General features: G+C 32.6%; 3 protein-coding genes across 3 annotated transcripts in view; 1 reads left to right on the top strand and 2 right to left on the bottom strand.

The window, feature by feature from the left end:
* The window catches only part of LOC149615374 (stromelysin-1-like), a 40,866-nt gene extending 24,814 nt beyond the window's left edge, over positions 1–16,052 (bottom strand). Inside the window, exon 1 of the mRNA XM_089857126.1 lies at positions 15,552–16,052. Coding sequence (XP_089713252.1) covers positions 15,552–16,052 — 501 coding nt within the window. The remainder of the gene's footprint in view (positions 1–15,551) is intronic.
* Positions 16,053–17,837: 1,785 nt separating this feature from the next.
* On the bottom strand, positions 17,838–20,572 carry LOC149615373 (replication factor C subunit 5-like). Its single transcript, XM_089856356.1, has 12 exons — positions 20,455–20,572; positions 20,079–20,132; positions 19,943–20,007; positions 19,736–19,872; positions 19,591–19,670; positions 19,445–19,518; positions 19,214–19,373; positions 19,048–19,129; positions 18,829–18,958; positions 18,307–18,384; positions 18,198–18,252; positions 17,838–18,050 (listed from the first exon to the last, which is right to left on the bottom strand). Exons 2-12 carry the CDS (start codon positions 20,120–20,122, stop codon positions 17,948–17,950), a joined length of 1,008 nt encoding a protein of 335 aa, XP_089712482.1. The 5' UTR covers positions 20,123–20,132; positions 20,455–20,572; the 3' UTR covers positions 17,838–17,947.
* Positions 20,573–20,606: 34 nt separating this feature from the next.
* Positions 20,607–21,848, top strand: LOC149615372 (RWD domain-containing protein 4-like). Its single transcript, XM_089856357.1, has 6 exons — positions 20,607–20,784; positions 20,891–20,971; positions 21,042–21,151; positions 21,223–21,268; positions 21,338–21,481; positions 21,555–21,848. The coding sequence occupies exons 1-6, from the start codon at positions 20,761–20,763 to the stop codon at positions 21,720–21,722; spliced, it is 573 nt and encodes a 190-aa protein (XP_089712483.1). The 5' UTR covers positions 20,607–20,760; the 3' UTR covers positions 21,723–21,848.
* Positions 21,849–23,428: the final 1,580 nt, after the last annotated feature.

The following is a 23,428-nucleotide window of genomic DNA, read 5'->3' as shown; positions in this document are numbered from 1 at the left end:
AGAGAGAACTGAAGGTGCTTGGAAAATGAAAATAGAAAAGCATTTAAAATCATATAATTTTAAGGGAAATAAAAACACAGAATATGGTAAGAAAACTGAAAAACTGGCTACCAAGCGGTATAAAGAAGTTTATGGGCATGATTTGAAATCATTCGGAACAGTGATAAATGCAATCGCTCCCTGGTTAGCTTTTAGCCCTGACGGTGTAATTTTTGAAAATCAAAAACCTTCAATCTTGCTTGAAGTAAAATGCCCTGTTGAAGCAGAAAATGTTTCATCCGCAGAACTGGTAGAAATGAAAAAAATTAGTTTTCTAGTAAAAACTGAGAAAGGCTACGATTTAAAAAAAAATCACAAATATTATGGCCAAGTTCAATTAGGAATGGCAGTTTTAAACTTAAATCAGACTCATTTTGTTGTTTACAGCAAAAAAAGTAATTATTTTTTAAATATTGTTGTACATGCAGATCTTAAATTTATCTCAAATTTAATTGAAAAACTAAAATTTGTATATTTTACGCATTTACTCCCTCGCTTAGTTAAAATGACCTTTTTGGCAAAAGCTAAAAATAAATAAATTGATTTACTGATTGTAATTAGTATTTTATTTCTGTAATTAAAATTTTTAACTTATTTTCGGCATAATTAACTCAAATGGTTTAATTATATTCAACAGTTCTACTATCATTAACAACTAACAATCTTTATAGTCCAAGGCCCAAAATCAACAACCCCCTTTTCGACAGTTCCCCTCACTACCGCGTGGTGGCGGGTCATGTAGTGGCGATTGCGAATAGCTTTGAAGTTTTATTCTTGTTATGGAGCGCATTGACTTCTTGACACGGAGAGGTAATATTTTGGTTTTCCCAACTTGTTTATCGCTTAATTTTATGTGCTTTTTTTCGTCAATCGGTAGGGGGCGTACGCGTACTTTAACCTCTCATGGTGGTGGTGGTTTCCTTCCCGTCAGAGGGCCACCAAGGGCGCCAATACCCTCTAATCTCAATCGACAGAATACAGGCAACAAAATTATACACCGGAATGTCTTAAGCCTAACTTTTTAACAAGAATGTGCAGGAAGTCGCGGTTAAAGGAAACAAATATCTCGGTAATATTCTTAAATTTGAATATATTGTGTCTAGCGCCTAACTTCCTAAGTTTGACGCCTGCGCAATGAGAATGATGTTTCTATTTGATTTAAAAACAGTATTTCACGCGAAATGCTTTTTTTTTCTGATTCAAAATTGGCGCGTAAATCGCGCGTGGAGCCCTCTTTTAAATATATTTTCTATTTCAAAATTGGCGCGTAAATCGTACGTGGTGCCATCTTTTAAATATTTTTCTATTTTAAAATTAGCGCGTGAATTTAAACGCACGAGATATATATAGCCTACCTATACGCACGTGGTTAAAAAAATGGGTCATTCATACATATCAATTTACTAGCGCAGGAAATACATCTTTAAAATTAAACTTTATACTTGACCCCCATTCTCCCCTATCTTAGTTTATGCAAATTAAAAAAAATTATTGAGCAATTATTTCCCGCCTATTATTAATAAGGCGGGGAATTTGACAGACCTCCGACACTTGATAATCTAACTAACGCTTCTTTAACTTCTGTAACCTTTTTTTTTTATAAATTAATTATAGTTCTGCGGTAGATAAAAAAATTATGTCGCCCGTCTTGAACCGAGCGACATTATGATGACTCATATAAGAGGTTTATTCGAAACTAGGGGGTCTTTACCACTAAGCCTCGACAAAACCCCCGTTAGATATGCAAATTAGTCATTTGAAGAAACTTGTCGCCATCGTAAATATAATTCTGTTAAAAAATTTAATATTTCACGGTTTGAAATTTTAATAATTAATTAGGCTTGTTGATTTGATTTAATTTAATATTAAATTATTACAATTAATTTTTTAGTTTTTCTTCACTTTAAATCGCGATTTATATAGCGTTTCAGTGACTTAGAAGATACCTTAAGAATACATTTTATAATAAACCTTACAATTTTAGCTTTTGTTATATTTTAGCCTTGGAACTTCACACAAAGAAAAAAGAAATTTAGTTTCTCAACTTGGACGAAATTTTCTGTTGAAATCCTCGTGAGGTTTTTTTCTAAAAACATAAAAACAAATTTGAATACCAGCCAAATATTTATCGTTCAACCTAACTTGATTCAAACTACTTTCTTTCGTACGCGATTTAACATTGTGTGTTAGTCCGACTGGGCTTCTTATGTATTATAAGTTGCGTTTGAAATTTATTTTCTAAGATATACACGAGGTACCCAAAATTAACCGCAACCGCAATATTCTTTGCAACTGTAAACAGTCAGATGAGAGAAATAATAAGAATTTCAGACTGCAATGCTTCCGGATTGCACCAATTTACTCACGTAATTAATATGCAAATTATCGCAATTACTAATATAGTTCTAATTAAATTATTGTCCAAGTAGAATTCTCTCCATAAGGTGATGAAAATGAATTAATTTTGAGACTACTTTGTGACGTTATAACTCTAGTTCTATAAGAGATACGGGGATGTCCTTTAAGTATGTTATAGCCCTATTTCTTAGCTTTCCAACGATACGTAATACTTGGGGATTACAATAATTAGGGCCCGAGTAATTAAACAAAATGTTAATTAACGTCCTCTCCATAGCCTTAACATGGACTTATTCACAAAACACCTTTTAACTCTGGTTCTACTAGAGATACGGGGATGTCCTTTGAGTATGTTATAGCCCTATTTCTTAGCTTTCCAACGATACCTAATACTTAGGGGTTACAACAATTAGGGCCCTAGTAATTAAGCCAAATAGCTTTAAATGACCATCATCCAATTTCACGTAACTTCACATGACACTACCCCTTTAAATCGATTATTCCCGCACGTGCAAAACGCTCGAGAAAAACTAGTAACTAAAGGCTACAATACTGTAGAGTTGAGTCATACCAGACATAAATGGTTTGTAACTTCTTAAGTTCGCGGGTACGAAATTTTAGAGCTATTTTGAATATAGCAAGTTAAGTTGACGTTATTTGGACACTTTTAATCCAACATGGCCTCATTTCCCACGGTGGTATAATTAGGCATAAAAGGACTATTGTTTTTAATGTATGGTTCTTTTGTTCCTCTACATTATTAATTGTTTTATTTTCTTCAATGCCGAGTTAGAGGCCTTTAAAAGTTGGTTTCGGGTTTTTATGGGTTTTTTTTTGTTACAGAATGCGCTAAAATTTATTTATGGAGTCTAAAAACACATAATTCTTAAGCCTAAATATTTTTTTAAAAATATTAATGTCATTAAGGTTAGGTCTATATTTAGTTTATAATTAATTTAATTTAGAGTAGCATTTAATTTCTGGCAAAATTTATTAATGAACATTTCTAAGCCAAAAAAAAACTAATTAAAATATCTCATTAAGGTTAAAGGTTTATATTTGATCTATAATTAATTTAATTTAATTTAATTTAAATTAGACTAAGCTTGTGTATTTAAATAATTCTTATACATTGTATCCTTTAATTATTTATTTAAATAATAATAATATTACTAAAGGTTAACGTGCATTAACCCTTTTCAAAAATACAACTCCAGGATAGCTATACTAAATTTGAATCAAGTCATACATTTTTCAACAGTTTCTCAAAAGAACTTGAAGGGGTATTTTTTAAATTCACCTTTTTTTCTCTAGCTCTCTCTGAGTCTTTACGTTGTATAATATCTTTGAATTATACCATATTTTCAATTCCTTTTAAAAAAATATCACGTATGCAAGCGGCATCGCATAGCGACTCTACGAGAACTAGAGAGATATTTTAAAACATCGTGTAGTGGAATAATACAGTATAATATTGACCAAGGGTTAAAATCCCACGATACCATTTCAAGCCTTGTCTTCAATAGCAATTTAAACTGGAATTTACCTAAGAAAAACATTAAATTTTCAATTGAAATTGATACTAAATGAAAATGAATTCACGTGCTAAATTTTAACCATAATCTCGTGCCACATGTAAAGAAAAAATTTTCACGTGAATTTACTTTCTTTATGTATATAAAAATTACAATGTCTCTTTGCACTAAAGAATTAGGTTTAAATGGGTATTATTTTAGTATAAACTTACGTTGAATTAACAGTGATATTTAAGTACAATTTTCAATTATTACTTTGCAATATTACCAAAGCTACGAATGGTTAATTTAGTACTAACCTCACGTAAATAAATTTATATACTTAGTTAGGTCAAATCAATTTAATATTATTTTGAAGAAACCGCTTCAATATCGATTTATTTCACACCCAAAAATTATTCTTTTTCCATTTCCAATCAGTAAGGCGACAAAATTAACACCCGGAGGTGTTAAATAATATAACACCAAAGGTGTACGCTAACTAGATCCGCTTTGGAATCAAACCAAATAAACGTTGTTGGATCAAAAAGCCAACCACCACTTTCCAAGTAATGATTTCCATAAAGAGTCGATAATTACGTTTAGAACTTAAGAAAACCCGCCCCAAGTAAAATATACACGAGTTATATTATATACTATCTAAGGGGCTTAGAAGCTATTATAAGAAATAGATAATCATTATTCAATTACATTTTAAGTCACTTCCAAACCACCAAAATACTACAGATTTTTTTGTCCCTAAAACCAACGAAATTCTTTTATAACTAGGTGCGAAATTTTTTAAATTAAACAAAATGTTAATTACAATTTTTCTTAGGGGGATGGTGGCTATAATTAGTGTTAATTGATCTATCGTAATGAGTTCCTAAATATATTTATAGGGATCCACCTTGGCGCTACGGTTGCCTTAGCAATTCTAGAAGTACAATACCGGACCGGTAATGCTAATGAATTAAAAAATTTTATTTGAATAATAATTATATATTTTTTTTATTATTTTGAACTGAGGTTTTATTTCTTTAAGGCTTTATTAATTAGTATGTTTAATTATAGTAAAGAAGAAATTTTACATCGTTATTATATCATATTTAACACTATGTTAATTTAATTGCTATATGCTGGAATTGGTCTGACCTTCGGTTACCCTATACGATATAAAATTTTAAAATATTATATTTAAACTATGTTAAAATTTTAAAATTCCAGGAAATTAATTTCAGAAAAGAAAAATTCTAGGCCTAAACAAAATGTTACTTTTCTTAGTGTTTTTTTGAAGTCCCCGACGAAATCTTAACCTTAAGAGGTTTTAATTTCTGGCGACCACTCAAGAACTTGAATTATACCAAACAATTAAGGGTGTAAAAGTTAGGCCTACATTTCACAAAGATCTACTTGTACAAAAATCTACACTAATTCAAGTTCAATTCGCGTATGGATACACCATGTTAATCTTTCAAGTGAAAAAAGAGGCGAATGTAATTGAGTAAGTTAGGTTTAGGAAATATATCTATTAACGTCGTCTGCTTATAATCTTAGTGTGGTACGGGGGGCCTTTGCCTTTCTAGCGTAGGAGACAGTGTGTACTTATAACTTCCCTCTCCAAATATTTTCTATTAATAGCAGACGTCAAGGGGCGCTCGACTTCTGCAGTATTCGCGAATGCTGCTGAACTTATTTGAGGCCTATTTCTTTTCTCCCCCCTTAATAGGAACAACTGCACTGTCTAATCTTATAGATTTCTTATTGGGTATTAGGTTAGTATCCGACCCCTCTGTTGTGTTTATAAATGAAATAGTTCTGTATAGTTTATTTAATCACCTTAAGGAGCGGTGCTTACTAAAACTAATACTAATACTAACATGAAGAAATTTAATTTATACTTGAAGAAAATTAATAAATTTTATTTATGCTATGAAGAAAATTAATAAATTTTATTTATACTTGAAGAAAGTTAAAAACTTTATTTATACTATGAAGAAAATTGATAAAATTAATTTAAAAACGCAGAAAATTAATAAAATTTAATTTAAAAACGCAGAAAATTAGTAAAATTAATTTAGACTTGAAGGAAATTAGTAAAATTAATTAAATTAAAACTAATATTTGGGAAATTCAAACAGAAATCGCCTAAATTCTTATAATTCCACTTTGAAATCAATTTCACTGTTAATTATTCGTGGGAGAAATAAAATTAATTCATCGAGTAAGTTTAGAAGGAGGGTTATCTGGCACTGCAGCTCCAGTCGGAAGAGAAATTATGGTTCCTTTAACTACTAAACTTTCCATTTTGAGTGTTTGGGGCATTCCTTAGTCGCGGCGGAGGTTTATTTCTGGAAATTAGGTTAAACAGGTAACAAAGGAACTCCTTTCACCAACGTATTGTCTCGTTTTCATATGCTAATACTTTTACGGGCATAAACCCGTATCTCTCCTTTTTATGGCCATACTCCAATTCATTTTATAATGAAAGAAACGCTTTGAATACAAATGAATAACTATAATCATTTGCAAGAACTTTGCATTATATTATATTTTTCTAAATAGAATATTAAGTAAGGTAGAAGCATAAGTTTATAAGTGATATATTCCATCCATAAGTATGATTTGCACTACCTATACGATTCGTAATGCTACTGAGAGACTTACAGAAGCTCGAGATAACTAGTTCGAGAAGGAGAACGAGGGGGAGCGAATTGAATTGATGTCCTAAGTACACTCGGTGGTGGTTAATTAATTTTGCAGCTAGGACCTATTCCATCTAGGCACTCCTATTTAGTCTGCATTACTAAGCCCAAATTTGACAGCAGCGCCCCACTCACTCACCAGGCCTCCCTCGCTTTACCTCCTCGAATCTATGAACTACCTCACTCACTAACTCACTTCAAAATTACAAGCCTTTCAGTTTGTCATGACCAGATATTAATAAAACAAACTTATGGTGAACATATCTTATAAACTTATGTTAGAAGTTTATACCTTAGAAGTTGTTAGACTTTTATATTTTTTTAATTGCTTTATAACAATAGAGGGAGTAGTAATTATGATCTCACCGTGTCACTTGACACTTGCAATGAGCCTGAACTACAATATGTCAAAGTTAGTAATTCAGGGGCAAGTAACGTTAGGATTACCCTTAAAAATGGTGTATTATTTTCCTTCAAGTGTTTAGGGTAAACCACAATGTTTTAGAGTTCCAGGTGGCCCCCATATTGCCCACAAAAACAGTGTATGTACATCCGCTTTCAATAGTGGATTTTGACACCACGTGTTTCCCATCAAAAAGGCGGGTAAAAAAACGCGCCAAATAATTTTTTTTTCCTTTCTTTACTTTTTGCGCGCGCCACTGTTTTCTGCAGTTTACTATTTTTCTTTTTAATATTTTTGGGCCCCAAAACTTAAGCCTAATATCTACTCATAAGCTTGTATTTATTTATTTATTTATTTATTTAGCAATTGGCGAGGTGGTGCGTGGTCACTGAGCCAGTAAGGCCCCTGTGTGACCGCCCTCTAAAAAAACACAATAATGAGAATAACAATAATAATACAGCGATACACGGCAGAGAAATACAAAGCATAAAAAAGTTAATTATAATAATAATAATAATAATAATGATAATAATAATAATAGTAATAATAATAATAAGAATAATAAATAAAATCAAACAGAAAAAACCAGAAAGTGCTAAGAATAACAATGACAAAGCGAAAGTTCAGGGAACCTAAACAACATGGGGGCACAAACAGTCACGAAAGTAGGAGCAGTCAAGGCCGGGTTGCTGGTGTTGTCAGCCAGTTCATGACCGCGTGACGGAATGGCTTGCGATCGGGTACTGAAACTAAGTCCGCAGGCAGAGAATTCCAGTCGTTGATAACCCGTGTTGTGAAATGGTTCTGTTTGGCACTCGTTCGCACCTTCGGCTTCCTTAGTTTGAGGGAGTGACCCCGGGTACGGCCCAAAGGGGCGGGACTGAAATAGTCCATGAGCGGGGAAGAAACGCGACCGTAGTGAAGATCGTGAAGACAAACTAGATCGTTAGCGCGATGACGCACCGCAGGAGTCACCAAACCCAGTTTCGCGTCGCGCGCGGTGGGGGTGAGAGCCCCACAACCTTGAGTGATCTTCGTGAACCTGTTGTGGGCTTTGTTTAGACGGACCCTGGGGCCCTCTTGAGCCGGACGCCAAATAACCGACGCGAAATCGAGAGACGGGAGCACGAGAGAGTTGTAAATTGTGCGCATAAGGCGCGGCGAACGAAAATAAAAGTTACGTTTTATTAGCCCTGTTATAGAGTTTACCGAAGCTCACAAAGCAAAGTTTATCAAACTTGAATATTGTAATTTACAATTATTTTCACACTTGGTCAATTTGTTCAAACATTTATATCTCGGGCCCTAATTGAGCTAGAGCTAAGTAATTAGTACCATTTGATTGAGGACAACTAGGGCTATGACACCCTCAATGGATTTCACTATAAGTATTGTTAAACCAAAGTTATGACGTCACAAAGTTCAAGGTTCATTGGCTGTGGTGAAAAAAATAATCATTTTTTATTTTACTAAAATTTAATTTTCTCGGGCCCTGATTGAGCTAGGGCAGAGTAATTAGTACCATTAGATAGAGGACAATTAGGACTATAGCACCCTCAATGTATTTCCCTTTAAGTATTGTTAAACCAAAGTTATGACGTCACAAAGTTCAAGGTTCATTGGCTGTCGTAAAAAAATAAACATTTTGTATTTTACTAAAAGTTAATTTTCTCGGGCTCTGATTGAGATAGACCAAAGTACTTGGTACTGATGGATAGAGGACAATTAGGGCTATGACACCCTTGAGGGATTTCCCTGTATCGTATAAAACAAGAGCGTGACGTCACTTTTAACCACCATTAGCTTAGCTACTTGGGAGGGATTAAAAATACCATACAGTCTAACGAGTCTTAAGTCAGTTACGTATGTAGCGGTTTTTAGTAATCTATCTGGGAGGTGTGTTCAACACACACACAATTTCTTACAAGCGTACAAGTACTTGTAACAAACTGGCTGGCACACATCCAAATTGTCCCCCGTATCAAAGACCTAAGCTGTAAAACCATAGAAGGTTGTACACGACGACAATCTTAGCTATACTTCGCTAATCCACTTCATAATCACCGCTGTGCCTTTCAAATACCAATAAAGAATACATTATTCAAGGCTTCACTATTCAAAGTAAATTGGGGACATGGCATCGGTAATTATATTTCCTATGTATTTAGTTCGGTTAAAGGTACTTAACTGCCGTTAGTTTGTCTTTTATTATTTGTGTATTTTGTTTTTGTTATGTAATTATTTGTAAATGTAAAGAAAAATATATTAAAAATAATAACGTGTGTCCTTGATATGTAAAATATACTGCAGCACGTGATTCCCGTCTGCACACGTGATTGAAATAAGAGGGGAGAGTCACTTGTCACTTAAAAATTGATTCCATATACACTTGAAATAAATTTTAGAATTTTAGAAAGTAATTTTAAAACTTTAATTTTCATTAATGTTTAATTTCACTTGATCTTTTAAGGCATTAAATCTCATTTTAAAATAAATTCGCTAATTAAATTTTCTATTAAAAATAAATGAGCCTCTTTTGTCAGCGAGATAAAGATAAAGAGGATCCCCCTTAAATTTTTAACGAAATAATAAAATATTAATTTTACTTTGTTAAACTTAAGTGTGTTTATTGACGACTCACTGGTTTTCCTTTGAAGAGTTCATTTAAGTTTGAGGTATAGTTGGTTGCAACGTTATTTGGAGACTTTATATTCCCCCCTTTAAGAAAGGTACTTTTATATCCTTTCTAAGATTGCAAATAAACAAAAGTAATCCCATTAAAGTCGTATAATTTTTATTTTTAAATTTTAATCCAGTTTGGTTCAAAAATATTTACTTGGGACTTGGCCGTCTCTTTCTTTTAACAAAGGAACTTAAGTTCTTTAAATTAATAATAAAAATAAAGTACGGCACTCAAAATTAAAGGGAATGTGACACAACTATATAGTTAATTTTAGGTTACAAAGAAAAATAAATTCTTTTGAGGTTTAAAAATATTCCCGTATTAACTAAGTTTAATTGTTAATTACGTTCTAATTAATTACTTCTTGAGAAGGGAGGGCGCCCATTTGTAAAAGATGTACATAGTACATACGTTCTTATTACAATTGTTAAAAGATTTAAAAGTCATTATTTCTTGTCAACCCGGACTCCCGGAGGTTTTTAAGTTTTACATTTTGGGGTCGCTTGGTTTATTAACCTTGAAAACTTATAACATAAAAAACACGCCCACTTTCAGAAAAAGGAGACGTGACGTTACATAGTTTTAAAGAATAAGAAAGTACAGTTCTTCTTTATTATGAAAAACTTGTGTTTTATTTAATTCATTTTATATTTTTCGTTGTGGGGCCCCCCGGACCCCTATTTGGGCCTCTTTATAAATTATAAGAGCTTAATTATTATATTATTTGATAGACTAACAGGCGCTTTCATTATGATGTAATTTTCCACTATTACTTAATTGTTTTTTTTCTTTTTAATTTTAATTTTATGAAAAATTAACAACATTTCTTGTTAATTATAACATTAATTAGAGGGGGTTATTATTTTTTTCTTGCGTTAAGGAGAAAATCAAACTTGTCTAGACATGTTAAAATAAATCGCTTTTAACTTAAAAATTAAACTGAATTAATTCCGTGATTAACACAACAAAATAATAATTAAAGTCGGGTTTTCATTGCTATATTAAAGATAAAAGGAATGCATAAAGAGCTACTAGGAATGATTGCGTACGTGCCATTTTCACTCAAAGTATTAACATTGGAGATATATTAGCTGCATCTATTCCTGTAAATCCCCCAATTGATTAAACGGTGGTGTGAAAATACGGCTTTAAAATATGCACTTTTTAATATTTACAAAACGTATATTAGGTGATAGCTATTAAATAAATGGGTTAACTTAGTTCGAATTAATTTATCCCTTAAGCTATTTAATTTGTGAAATTGATCACCAATAACTCGTTCTAATCGAAATGTCAATAAAATTTAGAAGTACCATAAGAAAGAACGTATTCCGTAGAGTAACAGCACCAAATTTCATGATAATACGAATTAAAATAAAACCCTCCCATAAATTTATTTCTAATTAAATTTAATTAAAAATTTAAATTTAAAATAATTTTAATATATACTAAACACTAAAATAAAATAAAAATACCAAATCCTTGGTTCCTTTTAACCAAATTAAAAATAGCCCATTACGTATAACGTGCGGCGCATCGAGTAGTAACAATCTGGGTTTAATCACACAAGGGTAGTCCGAGGTGTGGGCCACTTTACCACTTTTAAAAATAATATTCACGTGTTAAAATAATATTATTATTATTTTACTATTCTTCTAGATAGTATTTTGAGCATAATTGCAAAGTATTAAAATAAAAATCTCCATAACCACCCGGAAACTGTTATGGTGTTAAGTATCCGACATCTCGTATCATCACCTAAAAGCCAGCGACTGTACCATCTTTTCAGTAATTCCAAAGTTAAAATGAAACCCCTTTGAACCCAATGACAACTGAGATTGTCATAAATATATATAGTTTCTTCCAAAAGTAAGTAAGGAAGGAAGGGAGCAAAGCAAGCAAGCAACAGGGCTGTTAAAGTTTGGGTCAATGACATTCTTACTACAGGGCGCCCCCTATCAAGTTGTCAAAGAGGTGTAGCACTCGCTATGCTATAATCTCTGCAACGCTCTCTTTCTATAATAATCTGTATTACTGTTTCTTTATATTTATTTTTACCTCTCCGTGTGACGTAGTCCAGGAGAGGTTCTGTAACGGCCGTGTCTGTCTGTGTGTCTGTCTGTCTGTGTGTGTGTCTGTCTGTCCGTTGTTACACCCACGTGACCGCGTTCGCAGTTTGCGTATCGGAGCAAACGTGTTCGCCATTTCCGAACTGCTTTCACAGTCACGGAAATGGCTCCTCTACTTGAGTTCTCACACCACCAATCTTCTGGTCTTTGTCCATACCACACGGACACTAGTCTGTTCTTACTGGCTGCTAATCACCACCATCTTCTGGTCTTTGTCCATTCCACGTGGACACCAGTCTGTACATACTGGCTTCTAATCACCACCATCTTCTGTTCTTTGTGAATCCCACATTGACACCCGTCTGCACTTACACTGCCTTCTAACACCACCATCCACTGGTCTTCCGTCTATTCCACATAGACACCAATCTGTATCATTGGCTTCTACTCCATTATCATCGTTTGGTTTTAGGATATACGCGGCGATCAGCTAGGGTTACGAGAAACGTCTAGCCTCCCTAAGGTAGGATCGCTACCAAAGGTTTTCGCATTTGCGGTTTTTCCTTACTATTATAATGGAAACGAATCGTATATATACCCCAAAATTTGAAGAAAGCGGGAAGAGGGGTACCCTTCACTTTAAACGTCAATATTAGCAAAGTTTGAGATGATATTAGGTATAACGTTATTTTAAACGATTTAACTATTATTAATATTAATTATTGAAGATTAAAATAATTAAAAATAATTATATTTATTTAAATATTAAGGATAAACCTCTCGTGCAAAGAGAGAGATTATCATCGCCTCCTATATCTACCAAGGCCCATGCATGCGATATATTTCCTTCATTGCCTCCTATATCTATCAAGGCCCGTGCATTGTGATATATTTCATTCATTGCATAAACATAAGCGAGATTGTTTTGGGAAAAAAATACTGCTTCCACTAATGCGTTTATACTCCTTGTTACTGTTGTATAGAGTAATCATGATAAAAGCTTAAAAAATTACGAGAGGACAGACCTTTTTTATCCTCATTCAAAAATATTTTTTGGTGCTAAGACTGCTTTAAAAAATCCAAACGGTTAGGCATTGGTAAAAAAGACAAATGATATTTTTCAAATCTTATGAGATAACGCCCACCTAGTTGAAAATTGCCGTTTTTTATCCGCCGGAGCCATTCCTTATGAGAATTTCGATGCTAGTAGGTTGTCAATTAAACTACCGGTATATTATTGTTGTTGGAAATTGGATATTAAGTCAAATTAAGTGGTTGTAAAGAGCCAGCAGGTTTTTGCCACTTCTTTTTGTGAGTATTTGATTTTTATATGTAAAATGGAGGAAGATAATGTTGAGAGTAAGGATGAAATGCGGAAGCGCAAAGCGCGGGAAAGGATGAGGGCAAAAGGTCGACGTTTTCATTGGATACTTAAGGTTATATAATCTTCTCGACACGGAGAGGTAATATTTTGGTTTTCCCGACTTGTTTTTATGTTATTTGTAGCTTGAGCCACGTGCTCAAGTCCCGCCTTTTATATATATATTTCCCGCCATATTCGTTCGCGCGCTTTTTGATCTCGAGATCTTTATTTCTTATTAATCAAAAGCTACAGTACGCGCTGCAAACTTCTACTGTCACCGGATTTTTGAGCAAATAGGTTGTAACTGCAATAGGGTAAAAAAAAACGTTGGTTTTCATCGGGATGGGGTAGAATTAATGCTTGTAACGTTTTTAATTGTGGACCGATTTTGACCTAATTTGGCTCATTTTATAGGCCGGATTCTGCTCTATAAGAAGGGTATATTTTTAAGGTTCTTAAGATTGTGTACCCGGAATTTAGAGCAAATAGGTTGTAACTGCAATTGGGTAAAAAAATGTTGGTGCTCATCGGGATGGGGTTGAATTAATGCTTGTAACTTTTTTAATTATGGAGCGATTTTGACCTAATTTGGCTCATTTTGTAGGCCAGATTCTGTTCTATAAGAAGAGTATAATTTTAATGTGTTTAAGATTGTGTGTAAGCGTGTTTTTCGGGTCTTATAACTTTCTTATTTATTGCCTGATTTGCGCCGAATTTAGCTCATTTTGAAGCCCAAATTCAGCTTAAACCAATAATATATCCCTTACTCAATCAATATTAACTATATAAATTAATTTATATTAATTAATCTAATATCCCCCCCTCCCCGGACAAGTTACATCCTAATTGATTTTAATTTATCCTCAAAATGGCGCGAAGTTTCAGAATCCAGAATCTCCTGCTCCCGTTGCCTAGCAACCCCTCCTCTCTATATCTTCCCCATACTATCCATACTGGTTACCAATGGGAATTGACAGTAAGAGAAGGCGGATAACGGGAAACCCTTCAGGCGTAATAGCAGTGCAAAGTGCCAGTGACACTGTAATATCCCCAAAATCGATATTAAAGTGGTGATGATAAAAAAGGATTGGACAAAAGGAATAAAAACGCCGTCCGCCAGAGGGTCTACGTTTTGTTGAAACTGAAAGTAACCATCTCTATACACCTAAAACACTATCAAACTTTTCCCTGTTTATTTGCATCCTTAGAAAGAACAATATACGCTTATTGAAATGTACCTTAGTCTATTGTCATATTAAACCATTTCAAGGATGCAATAGTTACTCGAATCGAGATAAAATTTCAAACTTAAAATGGGTGTTTTTATTTTCATTTCTATTGAAAATTGTAACATTTTTATAGCAATTTAGGACTATTTCTAAAGTTCTTGAATACAATAGGTAGATGTATATAAAATTTGATGCACTTTCCTATCTTGAAAGTACATTTTTTCCATTGAAATTTAGCGTTATTTCAATGGTAATTTCAGTTCCTTTTAAGATTGCCATTGTTGCAGATAGAGAATGCCTTTATCGAATTGCTTTGATTATCTCAGTGTTATTATTGTTTGTCCTCAAGTTTTATTGATTTCTTTTTGTTGGTTGCCAAAATACAAAAGTAAATATTCGATTGGAGATTCCCAAAATTTTTCAGTTGCATTTGTGGCAAAACCGTATTTTATTTATTATTTCAAAGCTTTTTTTGCAAAATATAAAGAATTGATTTTATTTGAACTGATAAGGAAATAAATTGTACTTGTTCAACAAATACTTGTAAGTGTTGCCAGTCATTTGAATAGTGCAATTCAATTCAATTCAATTCAACCGCCATCGGCAATTAAAATAGAAGATACCGAAAGTTAATAATATTAATTTTAGACGTGCTTCTTCGTTTGGCAGCAAATTACAAAACCAAGTATTTTTGGCACCACCCACTTGTAGCTTATATGTTTTCACACATTATCAAGAAGACCATGAGACTGCGCAGATAAAAGCGTATCTAATCCATTGACCCCTCAATATAGATAAACTCCCATGTAATAAACACATATCTGGGGGGTCGAACACTTGCCCCCCAAAATAAAACAGAGCAACAAATAAATCAGATTTGAAAGAAACACATTATAGATTTAGTATTCTTCAAGTACCAATTTTCACATTGGATTTTTTGGCGAATTGTTCGACCCCACGTTAAGTTATATTGTATCATAAGTTTATGATACAATATATAAGTTCAATTTTACCCGCAACAAATAAATCAGATTTGAAAGAACGATTTTAGTGTTCAAGAACCAATTTTGCACTTTAATTTTTTCTTGGCGAATTGTTCGACCCCACGTTACGTTATATTTATCATAAGTTTATGATACTATATAAGTTCAATTTTACCAATAATAATAAACATAATAATTTACTTACCACTGTTTGTGTGATTGTCGAATCAGACGCTCTTTTGGTTAAAGTATTACCACCACCATTATTTACCGGTAAGGCCGAAACGCTTGACCATTGTCCGCTAATTATCACGCACATAAACAATAACAACAACAACCGTAATGTCCGGTTTAATCTTTGTTGATTCATTGTACAATAACTGATGTCTTTAGAACTGTAATTTCTAAGGGGGACTAATTGTCTCGGCGTTGACAATAACCCGCTGCACGCGTCCTGAAGCGGACATGGACATGGTGTGTCTGCCATGTCCTCTTCTTGCCGCCGTCTTGGACGGCTTGCAAAGCGGCTAAAAGCCGCCGCGATCTTCCGTCCGGCGCGACAGTCAAACGCGCTCTGTCTAGTGCTACTGCTACTATTACTACTAGTATGAAGAAAATCCTTGGATTCAACCTCGTCCTTGCACTTGCAGACTACACTCTTCTCCCGCTGCTGATATTTGTTATAAAATCCAACAGCCGCCTTCATCCCCTACGACTGTAGTTCACAAATTGAGTACTTGAGGGCGCGCTTATACTTGAAAGTTGAAACACTTCACTTTTACAATGCTAATATACTTCTTTTGAATTTTTATTGATTGCACGTGCTTTTATTTTATTTAATTTTTTTTGACAGCACGTGAAAGTTAAAAAGCTGAATAAAAAATCGCACGTGCTTCTGATATTTTTAAACTTCTAAAAATCCACGTGCTTTTAATATTTTAAACTTTAAAAATTCGCACGTGCTTTTAATATTTTAAACTTTAAAAATTCGCACGTGCTTTTAATATTTTAAACTTTAAAAATTCGCACGTGTTTTTGATTAAATTTTAAACTTCTAAAAATTCACGTGTTTTTGATAATTTTAAATTTCTAAAAATTCACGTGTTTTTGATAATTTTAAATTTCTAAAAATTCACGTGTTTTTGATAATTTTAAGCTTTAAATATTCACACGTGCTTTTGATATTTTCAAACTACTAATATTTATTTTAAACTTTAAATATTCGCACGCGCTTTTGAAATTTTTAAACTTTAAAAAAACTACTAATAAATTTTAAACTTCTATGGATTAAAATAATCTATAATCTATATTAATTAATTTAAATTTTATTTAGCTTTAGAGGAGGTCCTGTCCTTCTCCTTGAGAAGTTAATCCAATAATGAAAGTTTCTCGCTAGCTCCGTCTAATCACGTATATATAAAACATTCGTTGCTCCAGACTTCACGGTAAAAACGCGTGTAAGAAACAAACGGACTAGCTCCTGGAACTCAAGCTTGATTCGTTTTAAAAAATGTTGTTGATTTGCCAACTTTTATTACATTTACCAAAGAGAGGCGCGACTGAATTCGCAATGGACAAAATAATAACGGGTTATTTTCTCTATATAAAGGTGCGGATAAAACTTGAAATTACCGGTGAAAGGAAAAGAGGATGTTGCGTTTTATTATCAGATTCAACAGAAGAACCGATAAGCAAATGGGTATGGCAACGAGCGCCTATATAGAAATGTTTTTTTAATCGAACTAATTAGTACAAACATAAGTTTATAAGATATGTATGTTCCTTCCATAAGTTTGTTTAATTAATATCTGGTCATGACAAACTGAAAGGCTTGTAATGAATTTGAAGTGAGTGAGTGAGTGAGGTCATTGATTCGAGGAGGTAAAGCGAGGAAGGCCTGCAGTGAGTGAGGTGGCGCTGCTGTCAAATTTGGGCTTAGATGCGATGAGAAAAAATGGGTACACAATTATTCCTAGTAGATGTATGTATTCATGCTAATTTCTATTGTTGTTTTTTGTGTACAGTATATTATGTTGTAAGGGGTGGGTACAACAATGTTTCTCCGGATTTGCAAAACAAAAAGTTCAAACGATTTTACAAATGCGGAAGTGAGATAACGGAAGTAAGATAAATCACGGGATATATCAAAAAAACTAAATAAAAAATGGTCTCCGTCGGAAGTTTGTGCGTAGTTCGATGGAACTTCTGTTAATGAATTAGACATCCGTTTTTGATTTAAGGGGGCGTGACCCCCCCCCCCCAACCCGGCCTCCAACCCAGAACCAGATTTAACTAGAATTAGTTTAATTCTATAAAATTAACGTAACAAAATGTAAATGACTTTCAAAGATGTTAAGTAGGTTTAAATTTTTAAAATGATGAATTTAAAGGAGAGGTTATTACTGTTTCATAGGAAATATAATGAGTGTCTTGCATGCAGTAATTGCACCACCAAATATCGTGTATTAACCCAGAAAACATGGCGCCAATATTTATTTATTGAAATTGAAATTTTATTTTGTTTTATTTTTTCTTGAAAATTTCACGAAAATACAAAAGTAAAGGAAATAAATTTAAGAAATATTTCATGACGTCATGAATTTAATCGTCTTCTGATGACGTCACGGATTCCCTGGCAATTTGAAAAGCGGCAATTAAAGATGAAAGCTGAATTTTTTCACTCGTTCCCGAAGCTAAACGAAATCTAACAGAGAAGAGTCATTAACCTATTTAGTAATTTGCGTAATTATCGTAATGACAGCGAAACGTTTTGAGCTATATTAAATTAATGTGGAATTAACATACACTGCCGCTATTAGTTAATTAAAATCGAAATTTAAGTTAAACTTACTCAATGTCGGCCATTTTGCTGAGTAACTCCATTTTGACGTTAGATGGTAATTCAACTGTAATTACGCGTAGTAAGTAAGTTACGGGGAATCATGGAAAACGCGACGTACTTTTATGAATGAAGTTATGAACTTGTGATAAGACGTCTTGTAAAGCTAAGCCTTTTAAAGTCTTCAGATTATTGATATCTGAGTAAGTTTTTAAGTTAAAGCTCTTTTACTTCTATAAGGAAATTATTATACACTTCTAGTACTTCTAAAAGGAAATTATTATTTACGTCTAGTACTTCTAAAAGGAAATTATTATACACTTCTAGTACTTCTAGAAGGAATTCATTATTTACTTCTAATACTTCTAGAAGGAAATTATTATTTACTTCTAATACTTCTAGAAGCAAATTATTATTTACTTCTATTACTTCTAGAAGCAAATTATTATTTACTTCTATTACTTCTAGAAGCAAATTATTATTTACTTCTAGAAGCAAATTATTATTTACTTCTATTACTTCTAGAAGGAAATTATTATATACTTCTAATACTTTTAGAAGGAAATTATTATAGACTTCTAATAGTTCTAGAAGTGAAGTATAATTATAGACTTCTAATTGACAAATTAGTACAAAAGGATACGATTATAAGCTTCGGTAAAACCTTCATTTAACAAGTAATTAACTATATTTCTAATGTCCGATTTTAGCGGGTGTCCCACGCAAGTATACACGTTAATTTCATTAACTTCCCCAAACGCCATAGAAGTACTCTAATCCCAATTAAAATTAAAAAGTAATTAAAAGAAATTCCCCTCACAACAGATGAGAAGTACAATATAACGCGTATCGAAGTATATACCTGTAAAATATTTAACGTCTTTCTCATATCTCCTTGGGCTAACTCAACAATGGCGTCTTTGCCATCTTGGGTCGCGTTAATGCTTCAAATTAATTATTTAATTAATTAATTAATTAATTTAAGGGTATTAATTGCCGTGAAGGATCATGGGAAAGGAAGGACCTACCTTTCTTCCTTTATGACGTGTTCCAATCTCGGCATCATTTGGCCGAGGCTTAAAGGCCCGAAACGAAATCGAGTACATCTCGATTGCAACGCGGGAATTATTTTCGATAAATAATTGCAAATTAAACAGAATCGGGTATTTTCCGTGAATTTTTCAATAACTATTAGTAATAGTTAATTTTAATAATTAATTGGATTAAGTAGAAGGGGGTTAAAATTATAATTAACTGACCTCGTCTAAGGGCATTTTGCGCGTCATTGGTCATCGCGTCTGCTTCGTCTAAAATGACCAGTTTAAACCCAGATCTTAACGAAAATATTTAATTTTTTTAGATTAATTGGGGTTGATTTTAATTAATTGATTTTAATTAAACGTACTTAAATATCGTTCTGGTACTCGCGAAACTTAATATTTGACCTCGAACTATTCCAATACCACGATCGTCTGACGCGTTTAACTTTATTAAATAAAGTAAAACAAAGGCTTAGGTAAAGTTAAAAATTACGCCAAGGCTTAACTTACTTCTAAAACCATAGAGCTAAATTCTTTAGGGGAGTAAATTTGTCTGGCGCAAGCTAAAATCGTTGAGGTTTTCCCCGTACCCGGAGGTCCATAAAAAAGCAAATGAGGTAATTGGTCCTCTTTCATAAATCTACCGACTACAATAACAATTGTGATAAAATTTATCTTTGGCCAAGGGTTAAAAATAAAAAAGTGCGTATTTCCTACTTGTATTAATGATATCTTCATGCGCTATTAGGTCCTCTAGTTTAGAAGGCCGATATTTTTCAACCCTAATTAGTATTTTAATGTTAGGCTTAAATTTGCTAAGCCTAAGTTTAAATATTATGTATAAAACACTGACCATGGTAAATTGGGGCTTGATTTAGAGATAGATTCCATAACCATCTTGGGAAAACTAAAATTTTAAATGAAATTTGAGGAAAGGCTAAATTTAGCCACGTGCGTATTTTGAGTTTGAATTTCGCGCCATATTAGTTCCCGCTAAAGTTATGGCGCCATCTTACGTATTTTGGGGTTTATCTTTGGGATTGTTTACTTTAAATATATTTAAATTTAATTGTGGGAATTATTTTAATTTACTTAGCGTCAAGTTTAACTTTAAATACAAGTTAAATAATAATGGTAGTCAATAAAGGTTAAATTAAGTGATTTAAGGTTGATAATCGCGTTAATTTTAATTGTAGAATGCTAATTATGATTTAAAAATACAGTCTTACCTTTTAGTTGATCGTAGAAATAATATATATCCAATAATTTGTTTTGAAAGTTAATTAATTTGCGTTTAAGTCGGAGCCCGATTTCACACACTACTTTTGACAATCTTTCCCGCCAAAATACTAAGTGACCTATGACCCGTAGCTGTCTGCTACTACGGTACGGGTTTAAAAATGGCGGTCAACTACACGTTGAGAATACTTTATCTTTAATTATTTTTGTTATAATTAGCTTATTTTAATTAAAATTAGAGCTAGTCTTAGTTTTAACATTAAATATTATATAAATTAATAATAAAATTAACCGGTATGAGCTGCACGGAGTTGCAAGAGGTGAGAATTTAAGATTAAACCTAATAATTTGGTAAGCCTTGGTTGTGGTTTTTGAACTAAAAATCTAAAATACCGTTTAATTATCGCTTTTAATTAAAATAATTAGGAAGAAATTGAAGTTTTAAGGTCAATTTATGACGGGGATGAAAAATTTAAGGAATTATCACCAACTTCTGTGCAATATTTGGTATAATTTAGGTTTTTGAGAAATAAATAGCTCATTCTGCATTAAATTTAAGTAACATTTAAATCTTTAGATTGGTGATAAAGGTGCTGCAAAATCATTTTTACTCGAAATTTCATGGGGACAGGAATATCCTAATGTAGTTCCAACAATTATTATGGATGCATTTTACAATAAACACATGTAAGATTAAATTTAAATTAAACTTTAATTAGGGAATTTCAAATTAAATCCTTTATATTATATAATTTTAGTGGAGTATCTGTTAAGAATCAAGTTAAGGAAAAAATATTAGAGGAGGTAATTAATACAATTTTAATTTTAATTAATTCTGACTTAAATTGAAATCAAAATTAATTTAAATTTAAGGCTAATCAACTCATAGGAATGTCCATGACATACACAATAATTGAATTTGCAAAGGAACATTTAGAAACATTAACCAATGAAATATCAGAACCCGAAATTAATCTTGAAACTTTGAAAACTGAAATAACTGAAACTGAAAAAGAGGTATTTTATTAATTACTAAATATTTTTTTAATTAATTCTTATCCTTTCCCTTGAAATTAATTAATTAACTTAGGATCAACCTCAATCAAGTGTAAAATTAAAACAACCAAAATTAACAAAACGTCAAAAAAGAAAATTAGCTGATAAAACTGATTCCAAAGGTGAAATGATTAGAGGATGGAATTGGGTTGATATTGTCAAACATTTAAGCCAAACAGGGTCTGGTAGTGCTGATTCGTGAACTCATCATGAGTTCATGAATAAGACAAGCCTATTTTTATATATAGAGGAAAGAATAAATAAATTGTATTTAAATGAATGTGTTATTTAAAAATCTTAATAAAAATGGGCAATGTTATAATAACAACTGGGTTTAATAATTAATTATTTATAGGCTAATGGCAGTCCATTATATTCTCCCATAGCTCAATACACATCACTGCCATTACTATAATTTATATTTATAGACTAATGGCAGTCCATTATATTCTCCCATAGCTCAATACACATCACTGCCACTACTATAATTTATATTTATAGACTAATGGCAGCCCATTATATTCTCCCATAGCTCAATACACATCACTGCCATTACTATAATTTATTTTTATAGACTAATGGCAGTCCATTATATTCTCCCATAGCTCAATACACATCACTGCCACTACTATAATTTATATTTATAGACTAATGGCAGCCCATTATATTCTCCCATAGCTCAATACACATCACTGCCATTACTATAATTTATTTTTATAGACTAATGGCAGTCCATTATATTCTCCCATAGCTCAATACACATCACTGCCACTATTATAATTTATATTTATAGACTAATGGCAGTCCATTATATTCTCCCATAGCTCAATACACATCACTGCCACTACTCCAATTAATATTTATAGACTAATGGCAGCCCATTATATTCTCCCATAGCTCAATACACATCACTGCCATTACTATAATTTATATTTATAGACTAATGGCAGTCCATTATATTCTCCCATAGCTCAATACACATCACTGCCACTATTATAATTTATATTTATAGACTAATGGCAGTCCATTATATTCTCCCATAGCTCAATACACATCACTGCCACTACTATAATTTATATTTATAGACTAATGGCAGCCCATTATATTCTTCCATAGCTCAATACACATCACTGCCACTACTATAATTTATATTTATAGACTAATGGCAGCCCATTATATTCTCCCATAGCTCAATACACATCACTGCCACTATTATAATTTATATTTATAGACTAATGGCAGTCCATTATATTCTCCCATAGCTCAATACACATCACTGCCATTACTATAATTTATATTTATAGACTAATGGCAGTCCATTATATTCTTCCATAGCTCAATACACATCACTGCCACTACTCCAATTAATATTTATAGACTAATGGCAGCCCATTATATTCTCCCATAGCTCAATACACATCACTGCCACTACTCCAATTAATATTTATAGACTAATGGCAGCCCATTATATTCTCCCATAGCTCAATACACATCACTGCCACTACTCCAATTAATATTTATAGACTAATGGCAGCCCATTATATTCTCCCATAGCTCAATACACATCACTGCCATTACTATAATTTATTTTTATAGACTAATGGCAGTCCATTATATTCTCCCATAGCTCAATACACATCACTGCCACTATTATAATTTATATTTATAGACTAATGGCAGTCCATTATATTCTCCCATAGCTCAATACACATCACTGCCACTACTCCAATTAATATTTATAGACTAATGGCAGCCCATTATATTCTCCCATAGCTCAATACACATCACTGCCATTACTATAATTTATATTTATAGACTAATGGCAGTCCATTATATTCTCCCATAGCTCAATACACATCACTGCCACTATTATAATTTATATTTATAGACTAATGGCAGTCCATTATA

This window comes from Phalangium opilio, unplaced genomic scaffold, assembly GCF_054372755.1.
Source record: "Phalangium opilio isolate 3A_F unplaced genomic scaffold, DU_Popi_V2 ptg000217l_1, whole genome shotgun sequence".
Taxonomy (NCBI): Eukaryota; Metazoa; Arthropoda; class Arachnida; order Opiliones; family Phalangiidae; genus Phalangium; species Phalangium opilio.
This window is presented reverse-complemented; position numbering and strand designations above follow the sequence as displayed.

Excerpts from the sequence above, each read along its gene's own strand:
- LOC149615373 (XM_089856356.1), bottom strand. The coding sequence starts at position 20,122 with ATGGTTATGGAATCTATCTCTAAATCAAGCCCCAATTTACCATG. Across the intron at positions 19,519-19,590 it reads AGTACCAGAACGATATTTAA|ATCTGGGTTTAAACTGGTCA; the intron begins GTACGTTTAATT and ends ATTTTCGTTAAG. Across the intron at positions 19,130-19,213 it reads CACGTCATAAAGGAAGAAAG|CATTAACGCGACCCAAGATG; the intron begins GTAGGTCCTTCC and ends ATTAATTTGAAG.
- LOC149615372 (XM_089856357.1), top strand. The coding sequence starts at position 20,761 with ATGAGCTGCACGGAGTTGCAAGAG. Across the intron at positions 20,785-20,890 it reads GCTGCACGGAGTTGCAAGAG|GAAGAAATTGAAGTTTTAAG; the intron begins GTGAGAATTTAA and ends TAAAATAATTAG. Across the intron at positions 21,152-21,222 it reads GCATTTTACAATAAACACAT|TGGAGTATCTGTTAAGAATC; the intron begins GTAAGATTAAAT and ends ATATAATTTTAG.